Below are 13,650 nucleotides of genomic sequence, written 5' to 3' on the forward strand. Positions count from 1 at the left end.
GGTCCATATCGGTCGATAATTATATATAGCAAAAGTCATCCGATGCGGTTGAAATTTGGTACATGTTGTCAATATATGGCCTCTAACAGCCATGTAAAAATTGGTCAATATCGGTCTTTAGTTATATATAGCCGACGACTTATTACACAAAAATTGGTGCATATCGCCAAAAATAATCTACCAAAACTTTATTTCCATAGAAAATTTTGTCAAATTTTATTACTATAGAAAGTTGTGTCAAAATTTCATTTCTATAGAAAGTTTTGTCAAACGTTTATTTCTATAGAAATGTTTGTCAAAATTTTATTTCCATAGAAAGTTTTTTCAAAATTTTATTTTTATAGAAAATTTTGTAAAAAATTTATTTCTGTAGAAAATTTTGTCAACATTTTATTTATATACAAAATTTTGTCAACATTTTACTTCCATAGAAAATTTTGTCAACATTTTATTTCTATAGAAAATTTTGTCAAGTTTTTATTTCTATAGAAAATTTTGTCAAAATTTTATTTCTATAGAAGATTTTGTCAAGTTTTCATTTCTATAGAAAATTTTGTCAAACTATATTATATACGTATTTAATCGGCCTTTTTTTGTTTAATATATACCCCGTATGGGCTAACTTACAATTTTGAAGACAGTGTTAAAAAGTTTTACGATACCTTGCCATCGGCAAGTGTTATCGCAACCCAAGTAATTCGATTGTGGATGACAGCCTTTAGTAGAAGTTCCTACGCAATCCATGATGGAGGGTACATAAGATTCGGCCTGGCCGAACTTACGGCCGTATATACTTGTTCTTTACTTGTAATTCATTTTTTTCTTCTATGAGAGGGTGTAATTTCGTGAGTTGTAGTTGTGTAAAAGTACACCAGGGCATTAAATTTTCCTGGCTATAACAACGCTTTGTGGCCACGTGAATCAGAGCCTTTGCGACGATACTGCACGCAAAAAAATAATTCTTTCCTCCCAAACGTAATTTTAGACAAACAAAGTTCGTTTCTCATTTGCTTTTCGCTGTAAGGAAGTGTATTTGGAAGAAAATTATATACTTTTTGTGATAAACGTTACTCTTTTCCAGGATGTAAAAACAATTTCATAAAGACTAGCTCAAAAAAAGCATTGTTTTCTTGCTAATTGCATTGTCCCTCACATCTTTCTCACATCCACGAGGATTTTTAGTTCCTAACACCTTTTCCTGTAATACCAACAATGTTGAAGAAATTATACGATTTTATAAATTTTTTAAATTTTTTTTACCTTTCGCCTGGACGGAGAATCGAACCGCGGACCATGCACTTTGTAAGCCAACACACTAACCACTGAGCTATGTACCTGTTATGGTCATCAATACATAATTATCCATATAAGTTATATTTATATAGCATAGCTTGCGGCGCCCACGAACCGAATAAACAAAGTTTATTTAACAGAAACAAACATTTAGTTTGGCACCGTGGAGCAGTGGTTACTACGTCCGACTTGCATACCAAAGGTCGTGAGTTCGATCCCTGCTTCGACCAAAGTTTTGTTTTTTGCTTTTGTTTTTTTTTTATATATATTCCAGATATGTTCGGAAGATTCCGAAAAAATGTTCAACATTACATTGTACTATATTAAATTTTGAACTGTAAAATGTGTCTTATTAAAGACCTAAAGTCCGAAAAGAACAGTGTTTGATATAAACGAAATGGACTGTGTCGTTGTTTCAAAAATAACTTTTTTTATTGAAAAAATAAAAATTTTGTAACAAACGAATTTTTTTGGTGATAAAAGTTTAAAATTTTCGAAGCAATTCAAAAAAATCTAACAAAAGAAAAACCTTTTCGGTACACGTTTTCCAAACGTTTTTTTTTCTTTGCGTGTGTACTTAAGCCCTATAGAGGCTTAAGTACATAGCTGTGATGAGATTAAAGATATCGGGAAAATGGACGGAAACACGAAATATGACGAACTATCAAATGATGATATCAATCCACGATCTTATTCCTGAGTTTTCATAGCTGCCGAGTGTGACATACTGACTCCAAGTTTAATTGCAGAACATGATCACTGTACCAATCATGCAAGGAAAGTTTTGTTTCTTTGTTTTTGCAAATTCAATTTTAGATCGACACAGTTTTCTTTCGTATTTAAAGCTTTAGGATACCAGGGTAGGATTTTTTAAACCCCATCATATCGTTATTAAAATGAATTCCTTGGTGAAGCATTCATGAATTATCGGGTCAATTGTAATCCAAAAACTCCAGTCACCAAAGAGCAAAACAATACACACCTCGTCGATTCAAAGAGTCCATTTATTACAAATTATTTGGAATTTTTCTCCTATATAGGTTACCCGAGTATTTAGTTTGTGTATACGTGATTGTAATGTTCTACTGTATATTGCTTTTACTTTCAGATTTTTTTTATAAATTAACTGTGATTATGAGTTCCACAAAATCCCAGGTAGCGGTGGCTACGAATGTTCCAAATATGTCATCATCCAATCAGCCACAACAGCAAAAGGAATACAATAGCGAGGAGTCATTGGGTCGTCAAAACAGCTTTGGAATGAATCGTAGGGTAAGTACATGGGAGACTAGCGTATGATATCAATCAATTGGGCTACCCCGTCCCCTCCCAAATGTCAAACGTTTGGTTGTGACTAATGCATTCAAGTACTCGACCAAATAAAGCGTATATTCCTATGTTTCATTTCCACATGGTTCACCAAGGTAACGAACACACAAACACACACACCCAAACAGCCTCATGCTTGTTCAATGCGCTCGTTCGTTTGGGGATATCCAACCGAATGATAGCAAAGGACGTGTGTAGATTTGTATACCTATACCATAATGGTAGTTAGGCAGAGGAAATAATCTAAGAGGAGTTAGTGAAGACTAATGTTAAAGGGATAACGAGAGGAAGCATATAACAAATCCAGACATGCAACGATGGAAGTTTGTGACCTTTCCATCGTAGTCCGTGTATTTTCTTGGAATTTGTGAGTCAATCACCATCACTAGTTTCCGAGAAATATGTGCTTTCCATATAAAATTACGCAATTTCTACTTTGAGTTCAAGGTTCCAGACGTGTTTTCCTCTTTTACCATATGTTTTGATCCATGGCCACGAGGACAAATAAAAGTATATTAGGGTGGTCGGTATAGAAAAAAACTTATTTCAAATTTATACGATTTGCCGTTCCGTTTTATAGTGCCAAATTTTATCTAAGCCATTCAGTTCTACGTTTCCACAGAGGGAAGTTCCTGTGCTTTAACATTCGAATTTAAAATTTGTGGTGATCGTCCCGATGCTCAATGAACTAATTACGAACACTAATGGCGATTTCGATTCGGAAAAAAGGTGCAACATTCTCGAAAGTGATTGCTATATATGAAGGACACTGTCATAGATTTTGGATCCTGTATCCCTTACAATATTATGAATTAACAATAACTTTGGAATGATATTATCATTTAGGCGAAAATACAATGAGGGAAAAAGTAGTGTAACCCCAATGCAACATATTTTTTGCGAATCGAAAACGCCCTATGATTTCTACAATATTTTAGATATCCTTAAAAGAGTTTTTGGTTCGGATGGACAATGTAAATTCATAAGTATGGATAAACGAACGATAAATGGTGATAACTTCGTAATGAATTTCTTAATCTACAGGGTGGTTGATTTGAATTGCAACCAACTTCAGGTTGATATCAGTTTTAAACCGCTCGCCTGACAACTGAGCTCACCGATGCAGGAAAAAATTTGACTGGAAAGTGTTGAGAAGATACTTCGCTTGCACGAAATTGGCCAGTTATCGTATTTGACTTTCTCCGAAAAGAAGTCCTTCTAGATTGAGCAGTTTGCGAACTAACAAAATGATAGGGTCTATTTGCCAAAGAGGTCAGCTTAAAATATACACCAGAGAACGCAAACCGGATTGCATTTATATTTACACAAAATACTCACGACGTAGCGAGTATGAGTACTGATATGCATGCTACTCATACAAGGGCAGTTCGGAAACTTCTTAGCCTAGCACAAAATGCGCGGTATAAACAGAAAAAACTTAATGGTTTTGGAAACTTCCGTCTCTGTTATGAACACATGTTAAATTCTGTTTCGATCTGGCAACTCAAAAAAGACGCATCCGCAATTTTTTTACAATGGAAATATTAGAAATGCGTGCTGTCATTAAATATTTACATATTTAAAAAAGGTTTATCGGAACAAGAAATTCATAATGATATGGTGAATGTGTTAGGTGAAAGTGCTCCTTCACATGCAACAGTAAAAAATTGAATTTAAACGTGGTCGTACAAGCATTGAAGATGAACCACGTAGTGGACGTCCAAAAACAGCAACAATAACAGAAATTGTAGCCACAGTGCATGATATGGTATTAAAAGATCGTCGAATAAAAGTGCGTGAAATTGCTAATATCATGGGCATCTCAAATGATCGAGTTGCATGAAGAACTACAGATGAAAAGGCTTTCTGCGAGATGGGTGCCGCATTTGTTAGCAGTCGATGAAAAACGCATAAGAATGAACATTTCTCAAGCTTGTTTGGAACGTTTTAAGCGAAATAAAATGGATTTTAAGTGTCGTTTCATAACTGTTGATGAGACATAGATCTACCACTATACTCCAGAGACAAAAGAACAATCCAAACAATGGACTGAAGCTGGAGGAAGTGCCCCAAAGAAGGCAATAACAATTCAATCGGCTGGTAAGGTTATGGCAACGGTTTTTTGGGACTTCAAAGGTATTTTATTGATTGACTATCTGCAAAACAATACTTTTGGATCAATTAAATGTACAAATTCGAGAAAAACGTCCTGGCTTACAACACAAAAAAATAATTTTTCATCAAGACAACGCACCAGCGCACAAGAGTGATTTAAGAATGGCTAAAATCAACGAATTAAAGTACGAGTTGCTTGACCACCCACCTTATTCTCCTGATTTAGCTTCCAGTGACTTTTACTTGTTCCCAAATCTAAAAAAAATCTTTACTGGCAAGCGTTTTATCTCAAATGAAGATGCAATTACAGTTGTAAACCACTATTTTGAAGACCTTGAGGAAAACTATTTTAATCAAGGGATAGCATTGCTAGAAAAGCACTTAGTCAAGTGTATTGAAGTTTCAGGAGATTATATTGAAAAATAAAAATATTTTTGAAAAACTAACCAACTCTTTCATTGATAGGCTAAGAAGTTTCCGAACCGCCCTCGTATTAATCATAGTTGAACTGAATAGATGATCCCTTTTTCTTCCCGAAAAAAATGTGTAAGCTCCAAAGATTATTTTTTTTTTTGATATTTCGTGTTGATTTCTTTTTGGAAAGTGTCAGTTCCAGAAAGTAAATTTGTCAAGCTTCGATTAACATTAAAAATAATAACAAATCAAATTGGCCGATATGCAATTTCTGCATGGTTGTTAGAGGCCACGTACCAAATTTCAACCGGATCGGAGAAAATTTGCTCCGCAAGCCAAATCTGGGGATCGGTTTATATATGGGGGCTATAAGGTAAAGTGGTCCGATATGGCTCATTTGCAATACCATCCGACCTACATCGATAACAACTACACCCTTAAAAAATCGCTTCTGTAACATATACCCACATTTTGCTTCAAGCATGTTTATTTTCAGGATTGGTCCAAACAAAATATTTTTTGTGTTGTTCAAACATATTATGATTTACCTTAGGCATACACTGGTAGAAAAAATTTTAATGAAATTTTCTTTGTGTTACTTCCATTATTTTACTTGTAGCGTACTCTCTAGGTCTCTCTTTCTAAACACATATATGTTTACAGGCTATACCTAAATTAATATATGTTTGCATCCAAACATATTATATTTTCAAAAATGTTATGTTCCAAACATAATGTGTTCTAACATACTCACATATATGTCCAAAACATGTTATGATAGTTTATGAACATTATATGCTTGCACTTAAAAATACTGTGTTAAAAAAATTTGAGTTCCAAACATATAATTTTTACACAGTCTTTTTCGACTCAGAGTTTGACCACGACCCAAAATGTATATGGTGTCTTAGACAAATATTTCGATGTGTAAACGGAATGACAAAGTCAATATCCCCTATCCTATGGTGGAGGGTAAAAAAATCTAATGGTCCGTTAATTAAAAAACTGCTAATTGTTTTTTAATGTTTGAAGTTTTTTTTATAGGCCCAATGTGTACCATTCGACTGTTTTTGTCTTACTGCTTCAGTAATTCTATTAACAGATAGTCCGCAGTGAATTTATTTATTTATTCTTTTTTTTTTTTGGGTCAGCAGAAAATTTCAGCAGTCTATGGATTTTTAAGCTGTATGTCTGCAAGTTTTGTTTTTTACTTCTCATGTTAGCCTGATATTAAAACAGGCGATTAACGTCCAAATGCATGATTTTTCTTTAATTTACATTTAATTATTATTCGAGCACAAAGAAAATTAAGGAATTTGATCAATGGCGTCATTGAAAAGAGAACGCCAGATACAAATCTATAGTTACACTCCTAACTGTACATGTTTTCGTTCGGGCGAATGAACTTTTCCCAGCTTTTAGTATAGATCTGATTGGGATAGATAACTCACTTTTGGGTTCTATATTCTATCTTCTAACGGAGAATATATACACCCAGAGAAGGAGTATGATCACCTCAAACATATTTCAAGAGCAAAATGTTATTTTTGGATGGTGACCATTTAACATGTTTATCGCACCCATGCTATTTTCTCGGAAATTATGTATATGATTTCGGCAAGCATGTTATGTTTAGCGAGAAAACAACATTTTTGCGACAAACATGTTACATGGTCACCATACAAGAATAACATTTTGTTCTTGAAACATATTTGAGGTGATCATATTCCTTCTCTGCGTGTATATAGGAATTATCCTCTTACAAACTATGATCGTGCTTCCTCTTACTTCTGTGTTTTGTTTTATTAGTGTTGTAGTAGTGTTTCTTCTTCAATCTTTACATTGCTATTTTATTTCAGCTTGAATCCATATGTTGGCTAAAACTAAAATAATAGCTTAATTAATAGAGCAAATATACACTGATTCAAAAAAGTCCCCGTACAATCCCGCACTTTAATTATATTATATAAAACGATATATTGACTTTAGTCGAAATGGAGGAATTTAGTAGCATCATTTTAGTTTGATGGCAATCCCACTCGATTTTGGGCAAGAAAGTTATTGTTTGCAATTTTATCTGCGTAAAAAAAATGCAAATAGTTGCGACAAATTTAACTGAAATATACACAGAAAAAAATATTAACCTAATATGGAAGATTATGCAACTTAAATTTTAGGACTCGAAATTTACGCAATGCTAAGGACAAAATTCTTTAAAATAATGACATTTTAATTAAGAGAAAGTTTATAATCCTTGCTTCAAAAATTTTGTTCATTAAATTTAGGACACAAATCTTGAAATTTTGAAGTTGTAGATCTTTGAAGTAAGGCAAATGTACCTTAAAATAAAGAAAAACATTTTTAATTTAAAGAAATCGTCTTTAACTCAACTGACATATTGAATTTTTAAATTTAAGATAAAAATGCTTCAAATATAGGTTAGGTTAGGTTAAAGTTGCAGCCCGATTAAGATTCAGACTCACTTAGACTATTCAGTCCATTGTGATACCACATTAACTAAAAGTACCTATTACATATGGGCACTTCTAGTTTTAACCGCTGAACCTTCTCGATTATTTTTCTTCGCTGAACCAACCAGATTGTTCCAAAAACATTAGCAGACTGCTTAAGTTAACGTTTTCCAGATCCGCCAGTAATCTGAAGCTATATGCTCCTAAAAGTTGCTTGCGCTTTACACAAAATGCAGGACACTCACACAAGAGGTGTTTAATTGATTCTTTTTCCTCCGCATCATGACAGCTCATACAATAGTCATTATACTTCGCGTCAATGGTTTTTGCAAAATCGCCTATCAGGCAGCGACCCGTTATAGCAGATATCAGGAGTGATATCTGACGTCTCGAGAACATTAGCATATCTAGTGTGCGGTTTAAGTTGAAATGGGGCCATATTTGCTTGGTGTCTTGGTGCCTTGCAATTCTCCCATCGAACATTTGCCATCATAACAGCCTTCTCACGCAGTATGAGCTTGCAGGTAGCTATGGGCATACCAACAAATTCTAGTTCCCCTGGAATATGTAAGGTAGTCCCTAGCCTTGTCAACTCATCCGCTTCGCAGTTCCCCGGTATGTTCCTATGGCCAGGCACCCATATTAGGTGAATATTGTACTGCTCAGCCATCTCATTGAGAGATTTGCGGCAGTCGATGGCCTTTTTCGAGTTGAGGAACACAGAGTCCAAGGATTTTATTGCAGATTGACTGTCTGAGTATATATTAATGCCCACATTTTTTGGAACATTACTTCTCAGCCAATTCGCCACCTCTCTTATTGCTAATATTTCAGCCTGAAAAACACTACAGTGATTAGGTAAAGGGTGATACGGTCAAAATTTGGTCAAGGGAAAACGCGTGTAAATCGGTGAAATCGTTTATTTAAAAATCAAATTAAATTTCTTTTTCAAGTTCAATTAGTATAAAATTCAGGAAAAATATTCAGTTAGGCTTTTGCTTTTCCAAATCCGAATTGCCGGGCCTCACGCTTGACACCTGCCATCAGATTTTGTACAGCCACCTTGTCCACCTTCTTCGCCGCAGAAAGCCAGTTTGCCTTGAACTGCTGCTCGTCCTTAGCAGTTTTTTTGGTCTTCTTTAGGTTCCGCTTGACAATAGCCCAGTATTTCTCAATTGGGCGGAGCTCTGGCGTGTTGGGAGGGTTCTTGTCCTTGGGAACCACCTGCACGTTGTTGGCGGCGTACCACTCCATGGCCTTTTTACCGTAATGGCAAGATGCCAAATCCGGCCAAAACAGTACGAAACAGCCGTGTTTCTTCAGGAAAGGCAGCAGACGTTTATTCAAACACTCTTTCACGTAAATTTCTTGGTTGACAGTCCCGGAAGCTATGAAAATGCTGCTTTTCAAGCCACAGGTACAGATGGCTTGCCAAACCAGATATTTCTTTTCGAACTTTGACAGTTTTATGTGCTTGAAAATATCTGCTACCTTTCCCCTTCCTTTTGCCGTATAAAACTCCTGTCCCGGAAGCTGCTTGTAGTCGGCTTTGACGTAGGTTTCGTCGTCCATTACCACGCAGTCAAACTTCGTCAGCATCGTCGTGTACAGCCTCCGGGATCGCGCTTTGGCCGTCGTATTTTGTTTATCATCGCGATTTGGAGTCACTACCTTCTTGTAAGTCGATAGTCCGGCTCGTTTTTTGGCTCGATGCACGGTTGTAGACGATACACCCAGCTTATTTGCGGCATCTCGGAGAGAGAGGTTAGGGTTTCGCTTGAAACTACCGGCAACTCTCTTTGTCGTCTCAGCGACTTCCGGTTTTCGATTCCATCCGACCCAGACTTCCTGGCTGTCGACAAACGTTCCCCAAACACTTTAATTACATTTGTAAGGGTTGATTTGGCAACTTTTAGCGATTTTGCCAGCTTTGCGTGCGAGTAGCTCGGATTTTCGTGATGCGCGAGCAAAATTTTGATACGCTGCTCTTCTTGCTTGGACGGCATTTTGACAACTGAAGAGTGAATTCCAAAATCAAAATAGGAACAACATTCTACACACACACCTTCAAAATGAGGGGTGTTCAGGTTTTTTAAATGAAAAATTGAAAGAATTTATATTGACCAAATTTTGACCGTATCACCCTTTAAACTGTAATCATTAAAAAATGTATTTGTATATACAGTGGGGAGCAAAACCGAGTGCACGTTTTCACTTTTTGCAATATTTATTAAATAGAGAATGTCTAGTAAGGCCCATAAAGATTGGGTAGTTGATGACTGAAATAAGTTAAATGGTCTGATTAAACAAAAATAACCCGTTTTTAATCCAATGCAAATGAACATTACTGGTAACGACCTCCGAACATTACTAGTAATGACAAAGTCTCCGAAAACACCACATCACACAAACTGTTAAACATGGAGGGCGAAACCTCATGGTACGGGGATGGTGACACACTTGACCGTTGGTTCATGATAAGGAATCATGAAAAAAGGAGACTACCTTGATATTGTGTAATCAAATTAGCCTCGGTTTGTGGAGGCGTGCGCCTACCTTGAGAATAAAGTTTTTTTCAAAAAGACGGCAAACCCAAGCAAAATAGTAAGGAAATGGTCTCTAGTTAAAAGGCGCTTAAGATTACACCAAACAGCACCAAAAATAGCAATTAGTCGGATATTCCAAAAGAAATTAAAAACAAAAACTTAGCAGAAGTATGTCAAGACGAGTTAAAATCATAATTAGAAATAAAGGAAAAATAAAGGACTATGGACTATGCAAAACTGGATTCGGGCTTACTTTTATCTTATTTTAATAAATGTATTAGTATAGGTATATAGTTTATCTGAATGTACAGTTTTTTTTATCATGAAATAAAGTATAAATGAAATAAATTTTGTAGCAATTGGACCCAATAGACGATTTTTATTAAGCAAATAAAGCATACTCTCAGCATGCACTCGGTTTTGCTCCTCACTGTACATTGTACTCAATAGGATTTCATGTCCTTGGAGAATCTTCTCTAGCAAATAGTAACTTCAATATAAAATTCGTTTCTAGGGTACAATGAAGGGAAAACATTTGACCAGAAGTCATGCAATGCGAGAGGCTACGTCCCCACCACGAACTCCTACGCCGAGGGCATCCGAGTCATCGACGCACTCTCAATTGTCACCGAATGGTTACCAACAGCAACAGTCAACTCATCATCATCACATGGATGTTAACGATACTACCAATAACAATAGCAATAATAACAATAAATTGCATACACAATCATCGGCAACTAGAGGCAATTCTCCAATAATCGATACACCGTCTGTGATCATGTGCAATGAAACTGAATTTCCTAAACTCACACCACCCAAATCGAAGGGTGGTGGTGGTGGCGGCGGAGGTGGTAATGGTAGTGCAAGCAGTGTAGGCGGAAATAGTGTCCACAATAGCAATCAGCAACAGCATCCACCCACGCAACGTTCTAACAGTAGTAGTAACAACAATAATGCTGAGGGTAACAGTAAAAAGACAAATGGAGATGCTTCTGCAACCACTAACGATGCGCACAACAAACCTACAGTCAATGTTGTCAGTACGAACTTGGTCTGTACAAATAAAGTTTACAGCCAATCCCAGCAGCAGCAGTCATACAATGCTGGAAGTGCATTACAAAAGGCATTGAAAATCTCCGATAATTCATCGCAACCTCAACATGGGACCCCATCTCCACAGACCCCCACATCATCATCTGTTTACAATTCTCCAATGAACTACCAACTTCATCCCAATGAGGGAAGTCATCAGCAACCTACGTCGTATATCGTCTACGATAAGGAGAATCGTTGTCCGAGAAACGATAGTCAAAATAGCGTAAACTCTAGCGATGAGATGCATTTCATGGACAGCCAGCAACACGGTCAACAGCAACATCATCAGCAACAGGCCCAACATCACCAGCGTACGGGTGGTAGCAAAAAACATCGCACAACCTCTAACTCGAAAGGTTCAAAGCCACGTTTGAAGAACATGAGTGGTGCAGGGTCAAGTAGTGGAAACGCCTCCAACAATGGTGCTGGGGGCGGAGGCAATGGAGGTCCCTGTGGAGGTGGCAGCTTAGACGGAAGCCTGAACAGCAGCAACAATACATCTGGATTCATTTCGAGAGGTGTGTGTCCGATGAATTTTCAATAATTTGTATCTATTTTTATTTCTTTAGTCTTCACAAATTCAGAAAATTCCAATGAACAGTACACAGATCACGGTGGCACAGATTTGCTCAGTTTCTTCAAGGAGACACTTAACAAGAACGTCAAAGATCGCCAGTTTCTGCTGAAGGTTGAAAAAGACCTCATTGAGTTTGTGCAAGAAGGAAGGTGAGTAATCCCATTTCATATTGGCACTTATTTACATTTCTTCCTAATCAAATAGCCGAGGCGAGATTCGCTTTCCTCAAGCGTCATCGTACAATCGCATGCTTATACATCGAACTGCTGCCTTTTTTGGAATGGAGCATAATGTTGACACAGAGACGCAACAGTGTGTTATTGTAGCGCCTACCAAAAATACTCGCATACCAGATGTAAGTTTGTTTTGTGTTACCATCATGGGTTGGCCTTTATACGCATTTCTTTCAGATACGCTTCAAAACGCTGGTCATTCCCAATCGAGATGACTCTCGCAAGTCCATACTTAAACGTGATACACACAGTTTCGATGAGGCACGACAGAGTAGCTATTTGTGTCCCGATCGTGGTGCCATGTTGGACCGAAAGGCAAAAAGTTTCGAAGAACGCGAAGAAGATTATGATCGCGCCCGCTCCCGTATCTTCAATCGAACTCAAAACGAAGCCTGTGGTGGCAGTACGGATGATGACAACAATTATATAAGTTGGACGAGTTCCGTCGATCAACAACAGTTTTCGCGTAGTCGTTCAAGTGGAAAAGTACTAAAAATCCAAAGTGTATGTTTGCCTTCTGAAAATATTCTTAATCTAGGTCGGGAAATAATTTTTGTTGTGTTCTTACAGTCGCCTGATGGCCGCGCTGGAAGTGTGGTCCCCAAGGGAAGTAGTTACCCCAATTACGGTTCCACACAGAGCGGTGCTCCACTAATGCGCGGTGATTCGGTTAATTCGAATAAGGGCGGTGGTGCCAATAACAATAATCGCATATTTTCCAAGCAAGACTCAGGCGCAGGAAGTGCCAATACTTCATGGCGCCTGTCCCCATCCAGTAGCGGGTAAGTGTTTTGTTGGACATGAAAATGAAACCAGTTCAGAGTGAACATTTCTGCCATCAGTTATTTAAGTGATCGTTTTTCTTTGTGCCATCAAACAATAGAAAAATTAATTATGTACAATCAATTGTTTAGCTATAAAACCCAAACACAATCGGCTCATTCCGACTCTGTGACACCATCTCCGACCGGTGGTTATGGCAGTGATGATCTCACGCCAGATCATTCTTCAGTCATCGCGAATAGGGAGATCATTGATGCATCAACATCGCTGCCTGGTGGACTTGTATGGGCCGTCACAGACATTACAAATGTACCCAAAGGCAGTGTTCTTATCAATCCACAAACCCTACAGCCAATCCTTAATTCAGACGGGTAATTTGCAAAATTTTAATCCAATCCAAAAATAACAAAAACAAAAAAATACAAATCTACTATATCTCAATTTAAGTTAAGCAAAAGCATATCACTAATCCCAAAACAAAGCAAAAACAAACGCAATTGATATTGTCCGCGAAAATGTTTCCACTTCAGAAATTAATGGAATATTGATGCAATGGTATAAAAACTAAGCAATAACAATTCAACAAGTGATTGTGTAACAACATTACAAAATGTAATCGAAATATGGCGCGAGAATTTCTTGGTCATTTCGAGTCTAATAAAAACCTTTTGGATTTACGATCCCTCACAATATTATAAATTAGCAATAACTTTAAAATGACACTGTCATTTGAACCGAAATACAATGGGAGGGAAAATTGTGTAATACTAGGTTAACACTTTTTCATAGAA

At 36.9% G+C, this 13,650-nt stretch overlaps 1 protein-coding gene across 1 annotated transcript in view; it reads left to right on the forward strand.

Moving 5' to 3' along the window:
- Positions 1-13,650, forward strand: part of enc (R3H domain containing protein encore) — a 143,364-nt gene that overhangs the window by 89,301 nt on the left and 40,413 nt on the right. The window contains exons 3-9 of the mRNA XM_075307591.1: positions 2,402-2,565; positions 10,683-11,784; positions 11,836-11,992; positions 12,048-12,198; positions 12,254-12,580; positions 12,647-12,858; positions 12,991-13,230. Coding sequence (XP_075163706.1) covers positions 2,428-2,565; positions 10,683-11,784; positions 11,836-11,992; positions 12,048-12,198; positions 12,254-12,580; positions 12,647-12,858; positions 12,991-13,230 — 2,327 coding nt within the window. The 5' untranslated portion in view covers positions 2,402-2,427. The remainder of the gene's footprint in view (positions 1-2,401; positions 2,566-10,682; positions 11,785-11,835; positions 11,993-12,047; positions 12,199-12,253; positions 12,581-12,646; positions 12,859-12,990; positions 13,231-13,650) is intronic.

The sequence above is a fragment of the Haematobia irritans genome, chromosome 4, assembly GCF_050003625.1.
Source record: "Haematobia irritans isolate KBUSLIRL chromosome 4, ASM5000362v1, whole genome shotgun sequence".
NCBI classification, from domain to species: Eukaryota; Metazoa; Arthropoda; class Insecta; order Diptera; family Muscidae; genus Haematobia; species Haematobia irritans.